Below are 20,593 nucleotides of genomic sequence, written 5' to 3'. Positions count from 1 at the left end.
TTTCAAATTTTTCTTGTCACTAAATCTGAAAGTAAAATTTATAATTTTACTATAGGAAAAACTTTAAATTATGTTTTAAATTATTTTCTCCATTTATTTAAAGATTTTACAAATAGGGAAATGTTAAATTTAATTTCTAGTTTTTGTATAATGAAAATTTTAAATTCTGTTCAGAGTTTCTGCCAACCAAAAATGGTAAACTAAATTACAAATAATGTTTATCATTATGTAAGTTATTTCTTAAGGCAAGAAATTGTGAAATGCCCCATGTGCCATGTGTTGCACACTAAAAACATGTCAATTCTCATCGTCAAACCCATACGAAGACTAGCCCCTCGACGAAAGCTGCTAAACAGTAAACTGATGCCACTTGATCAGTTTAGTCAGACTCTTTCACTCTGGTGAGACGGAACGCAGCGACGCACGATATGCTCTAAAGGGACTTAGGGTAAATTGTTTATGCGAGGTAGTATCTCTATCCTAACGTGTCATAATGTTCTCGTGTCTCTAGACAACTGGGTATGATGTTACAGCCAGCCCGACCAGACCGCCTCTCTCGGCTCCCACATGTGATGAAAGGCCGGTGTTCGTAAGACGACCTTCGGAACAAATGATCAGCCATGGCGACCTTAAAGAGACTCGACGTCAAGAGAACCTGGCCTCGCCTCAGTCTCAGTATCCATTCGTAATGCCGCTCCCTCGACTTGGTCTTCCCACTAGCAGATGCCTCCTAAGGAGCCAGAAGCGCTCTTTGTTTCATGTCACTCCACGACTGGCCACTTATGCTCGTACCATCCTGGTATGTTACGACAAATATGGAGTTTTCGCTGATCTGTTCTAATTTTACCAGCTTGACCCTAGAAGAAATTACAACGGTTCTGCTTCCAGCGGTGCTACTGCAGCAGGTTCGTTCTCAGTGAAGCCGACAGCAAAGGACCCATATTCGTATCAAGTCGGCTTCGGTAATCGATTCGCCTCTGAAGCGATGTAAGAGTACTTATTCAAAATCGATCATAAGATTCTGGCTCTGAATCACGTCATCATCATCATTATTATTATTAGCCCGGGTTCATTGCCGTATGCCCAAAACAGCCCTCAGAAATGTAAATATGACCTCTATGCAGAACAGGTTCGCCTCCGTCTAGCACTTGAAGCTTAGTCTAACCATATTATTTACAGATGACGGGCACATCGTTTGTGGCCCCAAAAGCCGAGAAACAGACCGCGTATGTACGCTCAACCGTGCTTCGCAGGCTCTGTATTAACAAAATTGTGTGACGATAAGTTGGCTTTATCGCATCCGCCCAGCTGTTGCCCATCAAGGATTTTTAAGGCTTCCCGATAATCCCGATGTAAGTGATCTTTTATTATCTGGAGTATTGTGCGCACGTTGCTTATTCATGAAAAGCTTGAGAATAACTTTTCGCCGAGTAATTCTCGCGTACATACCTCACCAACTCAGCAGGCCTGGCATCCGATCGATATTCCCAAGAGTGGTAAAGTGGACTTCATCGATGGTCTGAAATCTTTCGCTGGGAATGGAGATCCCACCCTCCGAGAGGGTCTCGCAATTCATATGTACGCCTCAAACACCTCAATGGGCAATAAGGCGTTCTGCAACAATGATGGAGATATGCTCATTCTTCCTCAGCAAGGACGCATGGACGTTCAGACTGAAATGGGCAAGCTTATGGTTCGACCTGGAGAGCTGTTAGTCATACAGCGCGGAATCAGGTTCAGGGTTGCCTTTCTTGATGGACCTTCTCGAGGATGTAAGTCATGTCTCATGCATGCAGAAGTCGATGCTAATTTCGATTCAGATATACAGGAGATATATGGGTCACATTTCGAACTCCCAGAACTAGGACCTTTAGGTGGCCACGGTCTTGCGAATCCACGTGATTTTGAGCATCCCATCGCAAGCTTTGATATTGACCAGTCACCTTGGGAAATAGTCTACAAGTAAGCTTCTGAATCGTCAAACGCTTCAGGGGTACTAAAATAGCTTCAGGGTTTGTGGTGAGCTGTATGTTTGTAAGCAGGAGCATACCCCGTTTGATGTGGTGGCATGGCACGGAAAGTGAGTGCGGATGGATGTCTTTGTGCAAGGAAACCGCTAAGTGCTCATTCGATATTGTTCAACTTCTACAGCTATGTTCCGTACAAGTACGCTTTGGAGAAGTTTGTCAACGTTGGATCTATTTCCAAGGATCATATCGATCCGTCTATATTCTGTGTTCTGACGGCCAAGTCAAAGACGCAAGGCACTCCTTTGATGGACTTCCTGATCTTCAGTCCGCGATGGGACGTTGCTTCGCATACTTTCAGACCACCTGTGCGTTAAGTAATGCTTCGCTGATCGTATACTACCGCTTACTCACCGCCCTTCCCTGCTAGTATTACCACCGCAACTCTGCAACCGAGTTCATGGGACTGATTTATGGAACGTATAGCGGACGATCCGATGAGTTCCAACCGGGATCGTGCTCTTACGAAACCGGTTTTTGCCCTCATGGTGTATCTTATGAAGAGTTCAAGCTTGCGACGGAAAGTGAGCTGAAGCCTATGAGGATCCACGAAAGCACTATGGGTATGTTTTTGCAGTTACGAATTTTAAATAAATACTCAGTCAACCCCGGTTCAAAGCTTTCATGTTCGAGTCAAGCATGATTTTAACGCTTACAGATTATGCAATGAAGTCACTTAAGCGTCATGGTGCGTGTCATCCGTGGCAACTGTTTAATACCTACTTAATATGCCATGTGCACAGAGCATGAACCGAAGATGTGGGATGACCTGAAAGGACAGTTTATGAACCATATTTCACAGGTGAACGCGGACTTGCAGGCAGCAGGTCTCCCGCCACTTGGTTATAAGGAATAATTCACCAACATGTAATACTGAATAGTGAATCCTAGCTAGGCTTTGTCAGTCGTCTTCATTTCTAAGTTTAGGTATCTGTCCAGATCAACATATTTACTCTAATACTTGATTTACTACTGTGCTTATCAAGGAACATAAGGAGATACATGGATACTACTACATGAACATGGCTTCCAACCCTCCTAGATTCATTCAGTATCCCTTGTACAGCACTCTTCCTAAACTTTCTTACTATCTACGGGAGTTCGAGTGTCTGTGACGACGATCACCACTCGTGTGACTCCGTCTACGCTCTTCCCGAGGCTGAGGCTGATCACCGGCTTCAGACACTCTGTCCTCTGTCGTTTTCTGAACTGAGCCCGAGACCGTGTGGTTTTGTATGTTGTAGCTTCCGTCAACTCTAGTTGTGTTTGAGGACGAGGTCCGCCTCCTGTTGTTTGGAACACCGACACTCGTTGGTTGCTCTGGTACCGGGTCCTTTCGACGTGCATTCTCGGTATTCTCATCGCGAGTGAAAGTACATGTTCCTTTGCAGCCTTTGATGCTGCAGCCGAATGTGCATTCGCAGGACATGGTCGTGTTCTATGGGGGCGTTGGAAGATGTTAGTCAAAATCGAGAACGATGAACGAACTGGCAAAGGAAATTGTGGGGAAATAGTGCGCTATTTATACCCGCAGACTAGTTTTAGATCAATCTTAAGAAGAGGCATACGAGGATGAGCGCAAACTGACTCTGCTTGTTCATTATGCTAGTACGATAGTGTATATCACAATGCTTTCGCAGTAGTGCGGAAGATGCCGATCGGTGCAAGGTGCAATATGGACGCGTCTATTACGAATCGAGATAACATATGCTGCAATGTAAGCAAGCGTTAGCGATAGTTAATACTCAAGGCATGTAATTTTGCATCTTAGTCACAACCCTAAATTTAAGCATTACACCGTTCTAGGGGAATTCAATTGCCATGATCTGCAACATTGCGAACCCTTCCAATGTCGCCGAGAACCAGTTGACGGACAATATCCCTTTCGCCATTATAGTATTGGAGACGATGGAAAAGAGCTAATGTCCAATGTGATGGCAATTCATGTGTATCGAATGTTCCCCAATGCGTTACTAACGACGTTTCCATCATTCTAAGAAGTAAAAGAAAGGATGCCAAAGTTGCTATTTTACACACTGAATTCATCCCCGACCCTACTGCAATCCTCACAGAACTCATCTCCGCTATATTTCTGCAATGGAGAGAACGATAAGTAATATTTAGCCAATCCCGACGTATAATAAATTACAAAGATAATCGTATAAATTATTTGTTTGCGCCGCCATGACTCTGTTCCCTGTTTCACGATTATGTAAGCATTTGCCACGATCGCAAAAATGGATAAAATCGTCGTTCGACACTCCTGTAGTTCAACTAGTTGCGCCATTTTCACAACCAAGTGGCTGTTGCAGAAAGTTGTGTTAAGCCCTTTAGTTGACTAATTTATTGCATAGTGTTACCGTTTCCTTTCAGGATTTCCATTGTGTTTCAACTGTCTTTCCTTTCAGTCTCCGGCCGATGTCTCATCGTTCCTTCCATGCTGCACACCACCTACATTGGCTCATCTCGCATTGCATTCATAAGGCAAACTCCGGACGCAATTTCTCGGTAGTATTGCCTGGCACGCGTCGCGGTGGGCTCCAAATGTAGGATGGCGTATGGCTTCACGTGGATAAAATCTGCGTTCAGTTATTTTTGATTCTGCCGAATTGCTATACTTACTCTGACATCTGGATCGCGCAAGAGATGTTATGCCCTTCATTCTACCGCCTCACTTTACGTATTAATACCATATCATCCTACTACGGGTCAGAAATTTGGCCATTTCCAGAATCTAACGCAGATCCCACTTTCCTGCAGGCAGATTCTTCCATGTGATATCCTCATCTCGGGAAAACCGAATCGTTTTGCAGGCTACCAGATGGTTGACACGGTCCGGGCGTGCTTGGGATTCTGAGCTTATATGGTACCGAATTCCGCCTTCTCTGATCTTCTCAACCTAGTTTGTATGTTTGCCGTGCCTCCTCTCGGCTTCTCAAATTTCCGGAGACAACAAATTATTCCGTCGTATATGGATTGATTGGGCCTGTTCCTCAGGGAAACGTACATCGGTTTATGTGTGTGCACGTAGCTCTTGTTCGATGCAGAGCCTCAGCGGACCGCTCATTCATACACGGCAAAACCCTGCGTCGTTTGACCATGCGCTATTCGTTTCAATTCCGGGCAGCGTTTCTCGAAAGCCCTGCTAGAATCCAGCAGACCATTCGGGTTCACAGCAACAAATTTAGGGACCAATGCTGAATTTCAGCTCGATCGCAGTTTGGTAACAGTATTCAATCTCACGAGTTTGGACCGACCTGGACAAAGCCTAGCCCAGAACTCAAGTACACCACGTAATTCTGTTTCATTTCCTCGTATTCTTCGACTTATAACAGACACGCAAAACTCATGGGAAGTAGCGGCTTTGGCGGACCGCCCGACACGTCTTGCGAAGAGTGTCTATTCGACTTTAGTTCTTGGCAATCACGTCTTCGTACCTCCTGTGAACGGCGCATTCAAGAGTCGCGTCCGAGAGAAGTCCGAAATGAACAATCCAGTTTTTTTTCCCTACGATATAAAAAGGATAGAAATATACGCTGAGTTCGGTCAGAGCTCACCTAGTCTGCTTTCTTACATCCAAGCATGAAATTGTTGTCGCCCATCTGTGCTCTTCTTGTTGCTCAGACTGTCTTAGTTCGTTGCATTATGCTATTATATCTTCGTCGCAAGTGATTTAAGCTGAAGCGTTTAAATTTCGTTAGGCCGGCACTGTGCCCACGGTCTTCAAGAGGGCTTCGGTCAACGACGTCGCAACGGTCGGGTACGCGACGTTGAACGGCGGGTATGTATCCTCTTGCCAATAATATTGATTTATGCTTGTTCATGCAAAAACTGCATTCAGAACGTCAGGAGGCTCAGGCGGTCCTGTCACAACTGTTTCCACACTCGACGAGCTCACTGCAGCTGTGGCTGGTGATGACCCCAAAGTTGTCATCGTCCAAGGCACAATCACAGGTGGCGATGTTGTCGAAATAGGATCAAACACCTCCGTTCTCGGTGCGTCAGGTGCAAGTAAGTATTACTGACTCTTCTTTCATAAATCAAGGCATAAATACATCTTTCTGTTATGTGTCGCTTTACAGCCCTCGTTGGCGTTGGCCTGCGAGTTCTCGAGAAGGAGAATGTCATCATCCGTAACTTAATCATCCAGAAGGTCCTTGCGCCAGGCGACAACATCGGTATCCAACAAGCAAACAATGTCTGGGTTGACCATGTCGATTTGAGCTCTGTCCGTATTACTAATATCTTATTATTTAAGACGTGACCATACTGACCAGTGCTGTGGCTACCGCAGGACCGCGACCATGACAAGGTATGTTCTGAGGTTTGCATAATGCTTGTCAACATTTCTCATGCCGTTTTACTTAGGACTTGTAAGCTTGTTTAGCAACCGGCTTGCATGAGAACTATACGTTTAATAATAATATCAACAGCTACGATGGCTTGCTAGATATCACGCACGGATGTACTGGTGTCACCGTCACGAACAGCTTCGTACGTCTCACTCCTTTTCCCTGTCACTTAATGGTTCTCTATTGTATGATTAATGTGACAATACTATAGCTCCATGATCACTGGAAGGCGTCCCTCATCGGACACTCAGACAGTAACGGAGCGCAGGACAAAGCAATCACCGTCACCATGGCTAACAACTACTGGTATGTTCTTATTCTGTAAGAATCGACTGAAAGAGACTAATAATACGCCATGTTATTAGGTTGAACCTGAACTCGCGCACGCCTTCATTCCGATTTGGAACAGGGCATATCTTCAATAGCGTCTTTGACGACAATGACGATGGTATTAATACCCGTGATGGTATGAATCTCGCTACCTCGCATATTACCCCATGTCTCTAAAAATCTTGTTCTATCTCATTCAAACCAACTAGGCGCACAGCTGCTTGTAGAGAACAGTGTCTGGTCGGGAGCGACAAAGGCCATCAAGAGTACTGATGATGGCTTCGCTGTCTCGGAAAACAACGAATTTAATGGTGCGACGGATACGGCAGCCACTGGCACGTTCACGGACCCACCATACGACTTTTCGTTGATTGATGTGGACAGCGTGCGGGATGCCGTAGTTGGTACTGCAGGTGCTACTTTGGATTTCTCCGCTTAAGTAGTGGTATGATTATGCAGAGGTTTGGTTCCTTGGTCTTTCCGAGTTTTGGTCCTGTTTGAATAGTGGGTTTTGGTCTTGTTTTATCTTTCTCCTGCGTTGTTACCTCAATGGCAAGAGAATTTGACGAATCAGAAACAGCCTGAGTTTTTCTTTGCCAGAAAGGTTATACTCTGAGGCGTTATTTACATTAAGGCAAATATTTATCTTTCTTTCATATGTGCCAGCGCTCAAGAAGAAAAGGTGTGCATAGTACATCAAATTCCACTGTTTGCCTGCGCATTTCATGGAAATTTTCAACTTAAAGTGCAATGGCTCAAAGTGTGATTCGTCAGCGACACTGGTTATTCGCACGCTCGGTAATCCAGTTTACATCGCTGGGTCTGGAATCAAAGGCTCCTATCATTCACCGCCTCCATCGTTCCGTTGCTCACAAACAATTTCTGTCGACCCGACTGAGTATCAATTCAAACTCGCTCTCCTAAGTCATAACAATGAAGAGGGTCGGCCGGAGTATCATTGCATAGTGCGTACCTTCAACGGAAGGGCTTTCTGGGGTACGCCTGCACGCTTTTCTGTCCAAAGTGCAAATGCGTATTGAACTTGCAGTATTGATTGCATTGACTTTCAATGAGTTTTGGCCTCACTGTTGAATGCGGAAATTCAACATGACTCTTGAAATGGTGACCACTATCGACAGACCAGAAATCTGGAATTGTCTTGTGCCGCAGGCGCTCAAACGTGGCAGTCGCAGAGTGAAGTTCGACCGTAAGCGTATTAGCTACATCATGGTATTCTCGGATCTCACAATGCACTAGCTCGCTGATAAACATGTCAAAAGACCAAGAATTCTAACATCCATTGCCCCTACATCCTGCGACTGACAGCTCGGGAAAGTTAATGAAGATGCATAAGATTGCTCAGTCTCGCGCTGATCCCATTTCTCATTTCTAATTGCCTCTTTGTGCAAGCGACATGGGGAGAGCCAAATTACAGTCCTCCATGGTGCTGGATCGCATCGGTCTACAGGAGGACTATAAGTTAAACAAAGTCACGTAACATCAAAATCATCATCCTTAACTTGCTTACTCAGAAGGTCCTTGCCCCGAATGACAACATCGGTATCCAACAGTCTAACTATGTCTGGGTCGACCATGTCGATTTAAGCTCTGTTCGTATGACTCGTAGTCTATCATCTGAGGTATGCCAATGCTGACTAGTGCTACGATCGTTGTATGACCGTGACCATGACAAGGTATGTTCTAAGGTATCGCATAGTGCTTGTCAAAGTTTCTCATATTGTTTTATTTAGGACTAGTGAGTGTTTGAGTAATTCGTGGGAAATTACATTCAACAAGCTGCGATGGGCTACCAGACATCACACACGGATGTACCGGTATCTCCGTCACGAACAGTTTCGTATGTCTCATTCCTTCGCTCTGTCATCAAACAGTTCTTTATTGCATATGTTAATATTAAGGCTAATGTTACGCTTCCTTTAGCTCCATGATCACTGGAAGGCATCCCTCATTGGACATTCGGACAGTAACGGAGCACAGGATAAAGAGATTACTACTGTCACCATGGCCAACAACTACTGGTAGACTTTTAATCCATCGGACTCAAATGAAAGTCATTCATAATTACTCTTTATCAGGTTGACTTGAACACGTACATACCTTCATTCCGATTCGGAACAGGCCATATCTTCAATAGCGTATTCGAAAATAATGATGATGGTATTAATACCCGCAACGGTACGAGTCTCGCTGCTTCATACATTTTTTGTCTGACGATCTTCTCCGACTTCACTCGGACAGACCAGGTACCCAGCTCCCCGTAGAAAATAATGTCTGGTCGGGATTGACGAAAGCTGTCAGGAGTACTGACAATGGTTCCGCTGTCTCGGTCGACAACGAATTTAGCGGTGCGACGGGTACTGTGCCCACTGGTACCTTCACGGACCCCACCATACAGTTGTTCATTAATTGATTGGGTTAGAGTACGGGATGCAGTGGTTGGCACTGCTAGTGGCACTTTGGATTTCTCTGCTTAAGTAGTACTTAAATAGGCGTGCACATTTGTTCCTGGGGTTTTGTGCCTGATGAAGTGGTGGGTCTTCATGTTGTTTTGTGTTACCCCTGTGTTGTTACCTCAGTTGCAAGAGAACTTGTAGAATCAGAAAGAGTCCAGGCATGTTTTGTAAAAATGTTTATGGTCTGAGATATCATTTACAACAGGCAGGCAAATGTTTACCATTCTTTCATATATATCAATACTCAAGAATAAACTGTATATGATGCATCATTCCTGCTTTTTGCCTGGGTCAAGAACATGTAGTAATTTTAAGATGACGAGACCTGTCTCTGTACTGCATAAACTTAAAGATTTGCGCGAAACGCGCTCAAATTTGACATGTTCTTTCATTGATCGTTCCGGTCTAGGATTTCATCCTGGTACGTCCTTGCACGCATGTCAGTTGCACCTTGAGTAAGTCTTTCTTTGGCTTCTCCACGAGTCTCCAACGAATCTCCATATGGGTTCAAGGCGGGTTGCGCTCCGGGTTGATTGCCTGTTTGTCATTCGACATTAGACAAGAGATAGGGAAAACAATGTAAGTCAACGTATATTCGTTATAAAAGAGAAGAAGATAAATAAGTGAAGCATACCTGATTGCTCTTCCCTGAATTTCCTAGAAGCCACTTCGTCCGTGCCTTGGTACGCATCTTCCAATTCGTTCCCAAGCGGCTGACCATCTGTCGTCTGGTCCACGAGTCCGCGTTGCGAGACGGATGCGAAGGCTTGAACGCCCTGACCGCCATATCCTCCTTCAGAAGTAGCTGTTTCCGTAAAGTAAAATGCATTGCTATCTCGTCGAGAATATGAATAAACAGTGTGAGATTATAGACGTACTGTCCCCTGGCGGCGGGTAATTTCCTTGTGCGGTGTTCGAGGTTTGGGACGAAGACATTGTTAACAATAGATGGTAGATGGAGCGATGCGGTTTTTGTGATCTAAGTGTATGTGATTTTATCCCTGGTGGTAAATTATCAATTGTTCACATTTAGCTCCAACGAGATGACGTCATAGCCATTCGGTTCGGGCTCCAATATTACTCACTCATCATAAATTGGTCTGGTCATAGAAAACGTGTTCCGTTTAGTGCACGCAAGAAAGGGAGAAAGCCATCCACGATGTGCGCTAAGCAATCCCACGGCCCGTATCTTCACGACTGACTTTGCAATAAGCATGCTCTTCGGACCAGTATAGATACCATTTTCCTCAGTTGGCCATGGACATCGAGATCTGAAAAGCGAATTTGCCAAGGTGAAGAAGTACAATTGCGATCAACGTACCATTTTGGCAAATTGCAAGTATGTACCACGAATCTCAGCAACCACGTAACGTCAATGAGCAAAGTCCAGATACAATCTAGATCGTGGCGACAATTTTGCAGCATCACTTTGCTTAGTAACTCAGTGACTTAAAGACGCTCAATCGCTTTCCCTAGTTTGGTTCTCAGTTTGTCATACAACTCCTGGGCCAATTAACCAAGCAACTCCTGCTACAGCAAAGTATTAGGCGCAATTGCTTGATGCACTAGACTTTGCCACCCTCAAGCGTATAAGTCTATGAACCCATCGAACTGACTACTATTCATGTCCTGAAGAGTCTACAATGCGCTTGAGGAGCGTTGGTATCGTCTAACGTAATACCCTAATTTTGCACCCTGATCGTTATCATGACACTGCAGGCAACTGAGGCGATCGTTTACCTTTGATCGGATAGATAATTTGTAGCGTTAATGTTACTGGCATCGTTGCTGGTATGTAAACCCATTTATTAAGTCCGCAATGCGTATCATGCAAACTAATTAGAAATTCACTCCTTTAGGCCTAAATTGCGTGGGACGTGAATACTACTATCAGCGTTACGAACTTCTTCTACAGGCTGTCGGTTTCTCCCGAGAGATTGTGTCCTCGACATTTGACCAAGTTTACATACTTTATCTCCAAGGATAGAAGTTTGCATCCGGATTCTTTTGCACGCCGGGCGAAGCGACCCGTCAAGATGCAAAGCAGGTAGTGTTGGTGACAATATTAGTCTGATAGACAAGACAAAGCTATATAATGCAGTCAACTGTACTCACATTATCCTCATCAACTGTGATTTGTCCAGTTTCAAGCTACTTGAAAACAATCCCACAGAAAAGTCTTATACAAAGCACTCAGCATGAACTGTTGGAGGAATTCAGGGTCAGAAGATGACACTCAAGATAGTAGCAACTTAAAAGATCAAGGCAAACAAAAAAAACCCTCTGTAGGACCACCTGAAGTATCACATCTTCCTCCTGCTATAAAAGCCAAGCTTCTTAAAAGACAACAGTCTTCAAAAGAGAATGATGAGAACAGCAAGGATAGTAAGAAGTATGAAGTAGGACAGACTGAAGCTAGTGATAATACTAGAGAGGCAAACTAGTAAAGTTTTAAATTGTAATAGTAATAGTTACAGTAGTAATACTATTACTACAGAGTTGACTATTATATTATCTACTACAAAAGTTAACAGGGGTGATTGTTGATGATATTGAACATGCAGATCAAATATCTAACTCAAGAATTATTGCTTTAAAGTTTATTTTCCTCTGTACTAATAAAAGCATATATATTGTTAGTTATATTATTGTATTAGCTATAAACTATAAGGCTAAACTTTTATAAATTATTTGCCTAGCAAGCCTGAGTGTCCTAATATAACTGTTAGTAATAATATAAACTAAAAGTAGTTGAAAGCTTGACTAAGAATTATAAAGACAGTAATTAATTTTATAATAAATTATAAACTTATAGTATATACTTTCTTTATAATAATTATAAAAGAGATACCAAAAATGTATTTTAATACTTCAGAATTTTGGGATTTGTTATCTACTATAAAAAATATTAGCTAAGTAGATAAATAAATTATTTAATTCAGATTATATTACTACTAAGCTGTAAATGTTTTATAATAAGATACTATTTACTACTTATAATATAGTTTATTGTTTCTGAAGTAATACTTAACTTTGTATCTTAGATTATTTAACTACTTTATTATTAAGACTTTTAATTATCAGACCAGTGTATTTCTTAATTGTTTTAGTATGTAAAAGAGGCTTAGTCTCTGATTCTTATTGTTACTATTTAAAATTTTTTTAGCAAATAGTTTAAGTTTGTATTAAAATATATTTAACTAATAAGTAAAGTAATTTGATTATAAGTAAAAAGTGTAAAAAAGACAGGTTTGCTACTTTGTTATAGTTTATAATCAGGCAAAAGTGTTAGTATAAACAACTGTTAGAACATTACTAGCTTTTTTACTATTTTATACTTACAGTTTTTAAAACTTTACAAACCTCTTTTCAAATTACTTATATAATAACTAGAAAAATGTATAATAGAAAGAGTGTTTATAACAAAAGTGAATGTGTTAGTAGTCTTACTAGTATGTATTCTGACTTGAGTAATAAATAGGATTGACAAAAGCTAAGAATAAAGAGAATAAGTAAAAGTATTATAAATAAATAATAAAACTATATAAGTAAACTAGTACTTACTAAGGCTAGACTTTAAATAAGCTAACAAAACACTAGAGACTCTTATACTACTAGCTTTGTACTAGTTTAATATATGTAGCAAATATTTAATAACAACTATACTGTAACTAGTTATAAATATATTAGAGTTAACAATACTAGAGTTATATACACTAAAGTTTCTAATATAATACTAAGTGCTTTACATAATTATATAGTAAGAAAGTCTTAAAGTAGAATACAAATTCTGTTAGTATTACTAATAGTATAATTGTTAATATAAGTATAACTGTAAGCCTACTCTACAGCTTATAACAGCTTCTATACTATTCTGTACCCCTCCTAGTGTAGAACTACATTTCTAAACCTAGACCTTCTCTCAAGCCTAGATCTCCTTAGTGTAGACTCTAGAGTTACACACATTTCCTCTTTTGTCTTTATACTATGTTTCCTTATTGTCTGAGTCACATACCCTTCATTCTTAAGTGTATACACTCTCCTTTTTCTCTTTAGTATTGTTTTCCCCTTTAGGTATGAGCCACCTTTGTTTCATTTCTAGTATATATAGTTTCAATCTTTCACCTTTGTTGTACCAGTTCTTATTCCTGACTGTAATAAAGGTGAGTTCTTACATGTATATAGACTAGTTCTTATTCCTGACTGTAACAAAGATGCCTTTGTCCTGTCAGCATTCTACATGTGTTAGTAAACTTAAAACTTAACAGAACTTGTTTGTAACAGTGTTTAGTACTTTCCTAGTACTGTTCTACTTTTTTTAACAATAACAAAGTAGTCTTTGTTATACTACATATTAGTAAGGTTCTCCTAACCTTCCTAAATGTCTCCTACTATTAGTAAGGTTCTCCTAACCTTTCTAAATGTCTCCTACTATTAGTAAGGTTCTCCTAACCTTCCTAAATGTCTCCTACTATTAGTAAGGTTCCTCCAGCCTTCCTAAACACTCTCTACTGTTAGTAAGGCTCTCTAGCCTTTCTGAATACACTACTATAGTCTTAAAATAAGTTTAGCTCTCTTCCTAACTACATATAACCAGGTCTTGTTTCCCTTAGTACTAGGTATCTTTAGAAGCTACTATAGTTACTCCTCTGTTAACTAGAGAAGCTGTATTTACTTTCTCTACACTACTACTATTTACAGTAACTCTAAGTTCAGATTTAGTAAGTAGCTTAGACCTCTCAGAACTAGAAAGTAATATAAGTGAGCCACTTACTCTAAACTACTAGAAGGCTATAATGTTCTGTACTACATTTACTAAAGCTTAAGTAGTCTGGGAAAGTATAATAAAGTCTCTAATACTGACTCTAGACAACCTAACACTATACACTCTCTAGTTATAAATCTCTACATTTTGTAAGTATGTGTCTGCCAAATCTGTCCTTACAACCTGTATAGTTACAGTTGTAATAGAATGTCTATAGGACAGTAGACTATACTAGTAGTACAAGTATGACTAGCTTAGACTTGAAGGGCTTATACTGGACACATTCTATTAGGAGCTTTAGTACAAAATACTCTCTACAGACTAAGTAGTACAAACCTGGAACAGGCTACTAGTAACATAGTAAGATAGTTACAACTTCTAAGAATAGTAGCTACAGGTTACTAAAATCAACTTTAGTCTTCTGGAAGATTGGTACCTTGATTCTAATAGACTTTACAAACTTCTTAAAGCTAACCTATACTTAGACCTCTAGTTCAAGCTTTGCCTCACACTTACAAATTTAGTCCTAACACATTCTGAACAGCTTATAATGTATATAGAAAGGTTGTATATAGTAACCTTAGTAAATAGTCAGATCCCTGATTCTACAGATCACCTCCTGACCCTAGAACCAGTCTTAGGAAAAGAAGTAACAGATTGTGCCCAGCTTTACAGGTGGTTAGAACATGTGTGTAAACTGGCAGAACAGTTAAAAGTAGACTACACAAAAGTTTATAATAGTGTAAAAGTAATACTTACTGTAGAACAGGTCTAGAAGAAGGATTAGGAGAAGTAGTATACAGGAAAGGTTATTCCTACAATAGCCAGTCTAAAGGCTACTTTAGAAAGTACTACAAAGTGTATCAGTTTGTCCTATACAGAGTACTAGCTTCTGATAAAGAACTAGGAATGTTTCTAATACTATAAACCCTTTATAAATCATAGAGGGGACAGTTACTTAACAGGTCTGTCTAAACTGGAAAACATAGTCTCTATTATAAAAGAGTGTATTGAGTCCCTATGTTTAAAGTAGAAGTCTGCTACTCTTGTACAAACAGAGCAGTTTGTAGTACTAGAACCTGTAAGTAGAGACAAATCTGAGTATGTCCTGATTTCTGACTCTCTCCTATTTCTAGACTGTTACATTCTTATAGAAGACAGTTCTACTCTGATCTGAATCTAACTTATAATTGACTCTGGTTGTTCTACAGTTCTGATTAATGAGAAACTAGTGTCCTGGATGAGTCTTAAGTGATTCCTACTTAAGAAACACATTATTATAATTCTAACAATCAAATTAGTAAAAGAGTCAGGGAAACAGATTATAGAGTAGGTAAAACTATGTGTGTAGTCAGTAGATTGGAAATAGACATTAAAGGTTGTAAAAGCTTGTATAATTAATAACTTGTTAATAAAATGATTCTTAACACACTCTTTCTCTAGAAGAATCAGATTATTATTAATATAGAAAGCTAAGTAGTTATCCTAAAGAATTCTAACTATAATCTAATGAAAGCAGAAATTGTAGAACTGGTTTGTGTTAGTAACAGTATAGAGGGGACTCAAAGACTCAGTAAGGGGACCTAGGTTACAACTATTCTACATAATAGAAATACAGAACACAAGTACTAGAACATAGTTAAAACTTATAGAACAGACAGAAAGGGAGAGTGAGACAAGAGTAGAGTATATAGAGTAAGCTTAAGAGTACAGGACTACCTAGAGTAGACAAGATCAAGACTATAGGACTAGTCTGATCTTATACACCTATATATACTAAACTATACAAGAGTACTTAGAGAATATGAGTTACTAAGAATGATGAGTCATAAAGAATGAAAGAAAGGAAGGTCAAAGATAAAGGTACAAAGAATGAAGGGATAGTCAAAGGGTAAGAGACTATAGAATGAACAAAGAATGAAAGGGTGGTTAAAGGAACAGAATGATAAAGTAAGAAGGGGTAGTAGTAAGAGTCAGCCTACATATAGTTTATAGACAGTACTCTCAAAGGGTAGAAGTCCTGAGTTCTAGTACAGAAGGGTGTAGAACCCTTAGAACTAAAGGTGTAAGAGTAGAGAACTGTAACATTACCCTTCCTCTAAAACCAATTATTCTAATTAGTGAACATTAGACTTAGTTAGTAGCTCAGGTATAAGTTAGAACAGTAGGGTTTGAAAATCTGTAAGACAGAGTTGGTACAGAGTACCTAGATGAAGTTAATAGAAGTCTTGAATTGTCTTAGTAGTATGAGTAAGATTCTTAGCAGGTTCTTAAGTGTGTTCTTTAACTAAGTACCCTTTCTAGTAAACAAGAAACTTGAGCTTCCTACACACTAGCTTAGTATTTACTATGTACTCTAATTTGTATTCTAGTTCAGAACTAATGAGTTCTAGTAGAGGTAGTAGGAGTCTTTGTTATAAAGGAAAACTTAGATTATAATACTAAGACAATAGTACCTTGTTAAACACTAAGTGTATACACTTCTATGTTACTAGAAGTTAGAGTTTGTAGACAGAGGCACTAACCTTCTTTTTAATAATGAAGGGTCTAAAGTACTTATTGTCCAACTTCTTTATTAGACAATCTGTAGTCAGATTAGTAGCTTCTAGTATAACTTTGTTACTAGACTAGTAATCCTTAGCTGTGAATCTCTTCTAATTATAGTTCTACTTTATAACCTATACTACCTTCTCTAAAAGAGCTTATACATCCTCTCTAGTCTTATGTATCTGTTCTACAAACTCTGTTACAGATTTAGAACTACTGTTCCAGTTTGAAACTGTTCCCTAATACAAATGTCTCTTATGATTGAGGAAGAATAGGGACTGTCCTATTATAGAGTGTTACTAGTTATTATACACAAATTCTGTCAGAGCTACCTATTCAGACTAGTCTGACTATAATGATTAATAAACATTCAGAGATAGAGTTCAATCTTCTAATTGACTTACTCAGTTTAACTATCAGTCTGTAAGTAATATATAGTAGAAGGGTTCCCTTAAATTCTAAGAAGTATATACAAGTCCTATATGAATTTTGACTCAAATTACAGTCTACAATTGTGAATAAGCTTTTAAGAGAGTCTGTACAAATAGAAGATGTGATCCTGATAAATGTATACTATACTTTCAGAAGTGAGTTCTGTTTGAGTCAGAACTGTGTAGACTTGCTTAGAGAATCAGTTGACAATCATATAGATAGTATTGTAACCTTAAGACTCAGGTAGCTTACTAATCAGGTCTACTGAGACTTCTTCCTAAGAGTGATCCAGGATCTAATACAGATGTAGGAGAGTCTGAACCCTTGTCTAGTAAGTCTTAGTCTGTTAGTATGTATTACAACTAGTTATGTACTTTAGAATTTCCCTCTACATTCCTAGTTACTAGTAGTTCTAAGTAATGAGTTCCTACATTTTGTGTTAGTCTGAATGTCCTATTGTTAGATTGTTATAATAAGCTTAGACAATGTCCTCCTACAGTTTCTAATCCTTTAGAATATACAGTCAGCCTTCCTAGTAAACCTGTCCATCCTTATCCTCCTCCTAGTCTCTAGCCTGCTTCTCTAACTACTTTACTATAACCTGGTCCTGTGTGTGTCTTAGAGCTTACTATATACAAGTAACAAAGTTAACATTCTCAGATTTGAGTCAGATCTCTCAGATTGTCTTAGACACAAAATGGGAATTGTCTAGGAGAACAAGATTTTTGTTATCATTCTCCTCCCTTTTATAACCTACTTGTCTTAAGAGTAAATCAGTTTTTGTCATTTGTGTTCTAAGTTTGTGAGTTAGTACAAAGTTATAGTTCTACAGTTTTAACATTCAGTAGGCCTGACAGTAGTTAAGCTTCTGAGGTGCTTAGAAGTATTAGAGATTAAGGTGATTACTCTAAATCTCAAACTTTTACACAGTACTAAGGAGATATTAATACTACACCTCTAGGGAACAGACAATTACAAAGAGTTTCTTATTATAGATAGGGTAGTTCTGTTCTGTTACAGAGAGGGATTCTGATTAGAACACTATTAGACACTACTTTCTGTTAATAAACTAGAACAGTACTACTCTATTTATAAAGTCAGAAGAGTTAGCTTTGACTTGGAACTTGTTCACAACTGTCAGAACTACTAATACAGGCTTACTAGTAATAGCCTACTTAAGAGACTTGAACACAGACTGTTACTAATTACCCTATTACTAAGGAACATCTTTACTAGTAAGATTGTGAAGAGACTGGGCAATAGTACTAAAGTCTTGAATAAAGTGTTAGTAGTAGTTTACAAACTTAAGGAATACTTAGACTTGTTTTAGGTTCTAAGGTTGTAACTAGTTCCAAACTGTAGTTACCTTTACTGGATCCATACAGACCTCTCCTCTACTAATCATAAAGCCTAAATAATCTACTGACTCTTGTGTAAAAGAATACTTTACTTTTTAGAGGAATAGTTTATTATCTTAGAGCTACTGTAGAACTGCTTGGATTAGTTAATAATAGTGCTCAACTGTTTAGGTGAAGATTAGAATGTTGCCTAAATACACACTAACATACTCTAAGTTAATCAGATCTGTAAGGATGTGATTCATAAATGACTAGAACATTGTAAGCAAGTTAGTTAGTCTGAAGAACATTATAGTTAGTTTGTACAATCTACAATTAGTTTAGAATACAGTCTTCTACTCATCTCTGTCTTAGATTCAAATATTATTGTATTCTTATTAAACATTCAACTTAGTAAAAACTCTAAATGTATGTGTCTTATTAATGAGCTTCTGAATCAGAGAGAGTAGGTACTTGTTTTTGACAGTACCCTTATTAAGACAACAATAATCCTGAACTGGGTAGAGCTTTCTATCTTTCTTTTTGACAAAGAAGAAAGGGGAGGTTATAAGGGACTTTAAGGGTCAGACTCAGCTGTTCTAAAGATTTTCCTAAAGGAACTCATTAAGTACCTCCTACTTGTCTCTGTTGAGTAGGTAGACCTTACAATCCTTAGGTTAGAAACCCTTAGTCAATTCAATTGTATAGTTCTAAAAGTAATGTTTAGGAAGCTAGTCAAATTCCTCTTTACTAAAGACTTTAGGGAACTCTCAGACAAAATCTAGCAGTCTGAGTCTATGTGTGTTCTAGAGTAGAGTTGTTCTAAGAGGGTTCTAGACTAGTTCTGTCTTAGACATCCTTCAGATTGACTCTGTTCTGCCTTAACTAGAATATGTGTCTACATATCTATTCTAGTTAAAGAAGAACAACTAGTCACTTTTATTAGAACTGTTAATAATATTAGAAGTGTCTGTATCTACTTAAGACAGTAGTATAAGATAACTGTAAGACTCAGAACACTAATTGAATGTGAGTGTCTACTCTAACTAGTTAATAGTAGGGTTGTAAGTCTTAAGCTATTCAAATCTGATAAAGATGTCTGTCTTTCTAAGGTTAGTAACTCTAAACTTAATACTTTCCTTATAATTCTGAATGGTCATTCATAGTTGGACAAACTTAGTAATCTAACCATTCTGGTTCAGGGTTCTATCTACATTATATACTAGGATTGGAAGTAGAATGTGTTAAGTAGGGAGGTAATGTTTCTACACAAAAGCCTTATTAATATACAAACTAGAGTATCTACTAAAACAATTAGTATTATACTAAGAACCATACATCACATGTAGACAATCACAGTAATCAATTCTGAACATCCACATGACTCATAGAAGCATATTCTGAGAACACCTAACTATTCTGTATTACAAGTGTTTACAAACAGAACTGTAAACATGTATAGTCTTAGAATAGACTTACATACAATGTTTATCTTACAGAATGTATGGATCACATACTTATTACAGGCTCAGAACATAAGTTGTGTCACAGTAAGTAGCTCAGCAAACTATTACATTATTATTGCCCAGATTAAAGTACTACAATCTTCTAACTTGAATCAGATAGAACATTAGGGCAATCAGAGTAATAATCTTAAGAGACAGTCAGAAATCTTAAAACTTTCTACACTTTGTCTACACTGATCAGATAGTAACAGTATAAGAACCTTCTACTTCTTTTAATGTAAATCTTGCTTTTCCTTTTGTATAACATTTCCTGTGGCCAGAATGTAGACTACTTAAATTTTCCTTATACATTTTCACCCTATTTTCTTCCAACCTCTAGTAAAAGGTTCTCTTATTTGTTCTTATATATTTTGTTATTTTTCTTTTGTTTAGTTATAACATTTCCCTGTTAGTACTATACTTTTCTAGAACTCAGAAAACTATAAATACAGCTTCTCATGTACTAGATACAGGAGGGAATTCAGATAGTTCACCTATTAATTTAGCTCTTGTCTTTTGTCTCAAAGTCCTCTAGTATAAGGCATAGTCTTAGTCTTTATTGTTTCTGTATCAGTTTGTTTATTGTACACTTTACAAGTACACTTTCTATTATTTATGTCTCTCTTCCAAGGTTACAACTGTGTCAGAAGAACTTGCACCCATTTGGAACCACTCTAGTTTCATAAGACTCATAGTTTAGCTCCCTCTCAAACTTAACAAATCACCTGTGTTCTTCTCTTAGACACTTTACAGGAGTTTCACTACTATTTACTAGAGCTATTGTTCAGATCTGGGGGGATTCTAAGAAGGGAGCTAAGAGGACA

General features: G+C 38.9%; 5 protein-coding genes across 5 annotated transcripts; 3 read left to right on the top strand and 2 right to left on the bottom strand.

The window, feature by feature from the left end:
• Positions 1-620: 620 nt before the first annotated feature.
• FOMMEDRAFT_131338 (homogentisate 1,2-dioxygenase) lies at positions 621-2,883 on the top strand (the record flags this gene model as incomplete). The annotated part of the gene is made up of 11 exons (XM_007262541.1): positions 621-685; positions 862-987; positions 1,063-1,129; positions 1,180-1,272; positions 1,466-1,772; positions 1,821-1,962; positions 2,012-2,080; positions 2,152-2,335; positions 2,398-2,590; positions 2,647-2,715; positions 2,771-2,883. 11 exons carry the CDS (start codon positions 621-623, stop codon positions 2,881-2,883), a joined length of 1,428 nt encoding a protein of 475 aa, XP_007262603.1.
• Positions 2,884-3,114: 231 nt separating this feature from the next.
• FOMMEDRAFT_151578 (uncharacterized protein) lies at positions 3,115-3,456 on the bottom strand (the record flags this gene model as incomplete). The annotated part of the gene is made up of 1 exon (XM_007262540.1): positions 3,115-3,456. One exon carries the CDS (start codon positions 3,454-3,456, stop codon positions 3,115-3,117), a length of 342 nt encoding a protein of 113 aa, XP_007262602.1.
• A 2,153-nt stretch (positions 3,457-5,609) lies between these two features.
• FOMMEDRAFT_131347 (polysaccharide lyase family 1 protein) lies at positions 5,610-7,148 on the top strand (the record flags this gene model as incomplete). The annotated part of the gene is made up of 9 exons (XM_007262539.1): positions 5,610-5,623; positions 5,662-5,695; positions 5,729-5,808; positions 5,869-6,038; positions 6,110-6,255; positions 6,432-6,521; positions 6,591-6,685; positions 6,745-6,845; positions 6,919-7,148. 9 exons carry the CDS (start codon positions 5,610-5,612, stop codon positions 7,146-7,148), a joined length of 960 nt encoding a protein of 319 aa, XP_007262601.1.
• Positions 7,149-7,816: 668 nt separating this feature from the next.
• FOMMEDRAFT_151576 (uncharacterized protein) lies at positions 7,817-9,140 on the top strand (the record flags this gene model as incomplete). Its single annotated transcript, XM_007262538.1, has 6 exons — positions 7,817-7,939; positions 7,990-8,044; positions 8,120-8,169; positions 8,242-8,349; positions 8,806-8,905; positions 8,974-9,140. 6 exons carry the CDS (start codon positions 7,817-7,819, stop codon positions 9,138-9,140), a joined length of 603 nt encoding a protein of 200 aa, XP_007262600.1.
• A 330-nt stretch (positions 9,141-9,470) lies between these two features.
• FOMMEDRAFT_165176 (uncharacterized protein) lies at positions 9,471-10,119 on the bottom strand (the record flags this gene model as incomplete). The annotated part of the gene is made up of 3 exons (XM_007262537.1): positions 9,471-9,720; positions 9,818-9,988; positions 10,062-10,119. The coding sequence occupies 3 exons, from the start codon at positions 10,117-10,119 to the stop codon at positions 9,572-9,574; spliced, it is 378 nt and encodes a 125-aa protein (XP_007262599.1). The 3' UTR covers positions 9,471-9,571.
• Positions 10,120-20,593: the final 10,474 nt, after the last annotated feature.

This window comes from Fomitiporia mediterranea (genome assembly GCF_000271605.1).
Source record: "Fomitiporia mediterranea MF3/22 unplaced genomic scaffold FOMMEscaffold_2, whole genome shotgun sequence".
Classification (NCBI taxonomy): Eukaryota; Fungi; Basidiomycota; class Agaricomycetes; order Hymenochaetales; family Hymenochaetaceae; genus Fomitiporia; species Fomitiporia mediterranea.
The sequence above is the reverse complement of the archived record's forward strand: the minus strand, read 5'-3'. Positions and strand labels throughout refer to the sequence as shown.